The sequence below is a fragment of the Calidris pugnax genome, unplaced genomic scaffold (assembly GCF_001431845.1).
Source record: "Calidris pugnax isolate Ruff unplaced genomic scaffold, ASM143184v1 scaffold300, whole genome shotgun sequence".
NCBI classification, from domain to species: domain Eukaryota; kingdom Metazoa; phylum Chordata; class Aves; order Charadriiformes; family Scolopacidae; genus Calidris; species Calidris pugnax.
The window spans coordinates 293792-295020 of NW_015091014.1; the positions used below are offsets into that span (position 1 = coordinate 293792).

General features: G+C 55.7%; 1 protein-coding gene across 1 annotated transcript in view; it reads left to right on the forward strand.

Annotated features, from left to right (window-relative positions):
• Positions 1-245: 245 nt before the first annotated feature.
• The window catches only part of AQP2 (aquaporin 2 (collecting duct)), a 5408-nt gene continuing 4424 nt past the window's right edge, over positions 246-1229 (forward strand). The window contains exon 1 of the mRNA XM_014955696.1: positions 246-627. Coding sequence (XP_014811182.1) covers positions 262-627 — 366 coding nt within the window. The 5' untranslated portion in view covers positions 246-261. The remainder of the gene's footprint in view (positions 628-1229) is intronic.

Genomic DNA, 1229 nt, shown 5'->3' on the forward strand with positions numbered 1-1229 from the left:
ATTCCCCAGCTTTAATAGAGGGGGCAGAGTCTGATGTTCCCTCAGCTGGAACACAAATGGGAAAAAAAAAAAAAAAAAAAAGCATCAGGTTTCCTAGGACCACAATCCCACCTCCTTCAGCAGGTGATCCTTCAGCCCCCCACATTCACATATATATATGGATGTTGTCCCCCCGTCACCCTCTGTGGACACAGCAACTGCGGTGACAACTGCCTGAAGCCACCACGAGCAAGGTCGGACCTTGCAGCCTCCAGCAGCACCATGATGTGGGAACTGCGATCCATAGCCTTCACCCGGGCTGTCTTTGCCGAATTTCTGGCAACTTTGGTCTTCATCCTCTTTGGCCTGGGCTCTGCCCTGAACTGGCCCTCGGCTTCCTCCCCCAGCATCCTCCAAATCGCACTGGCTTTCGGCTTGGCCATCGGGACGCTGGTCCAAGCCCTGGGGCACATCAGCGGAGCCCACATCAACCCGGCAGTGACGGTGGCTTGCCTCATCAGCTCCCAAGTCTCCTTCCTCCGTGCCGTCTTCTACGTGGTGGCCCAGCTCCTTGGGGGGGTCGTGGGAGCTGCCATCTTACACGAGATCACCCCTGCAGACTCCCGGGAAGGCTTGGCCATCAACAAGGTAAGACTTCAGCCCATGAATGATGGGCTTGGAGGAGAGCAGGAAAGATTGGGCAGGGCTTTTGGGATGGCTGAGGGATGTGAAGAAGGCTTTTGTGGCCAGCAAGGACCCCCCCTTTATTTAGTGTTGCGTCGGGAGCAACCGTCAGCTGCAGCCCAGCACCATGAGCTTGCTGCATCAAGGGACCTTCCAGGAGTAGGGATGAAAGCAGGAGTCCAGGCTGCCTCCTCTTCTTTTTGGGACAGAAAAACCTGAGGTATGATCTAGCTGGCCACGTAGACACCTCCCTTAGAAGACAAAGCCACCATCACCTGTTTTATCCAGGACTGTGTTGTGGAGGGGCTGGATTCGGAGGAGACTCAGGTGTTTAGGAAGGACACGACAAAAGCATCACCTCTCCATTCATTTGGCCCTGAGCTCGTCCCACTTTCCAGCCTTGCTGTGGGTGTGGGCAGCTTTTTCTCCCCTCTGTGTTACACCACGGCATGTTTAGAGGCTGCTGCTCCAGATTCCCAGCAACAGGAATGTTGCACCAGAGCCCGGGGAGGGGGGTGGGGGGAGGAGGGGAGGGGAGATGTCTAAATCCCACCTTGTAATGAGAT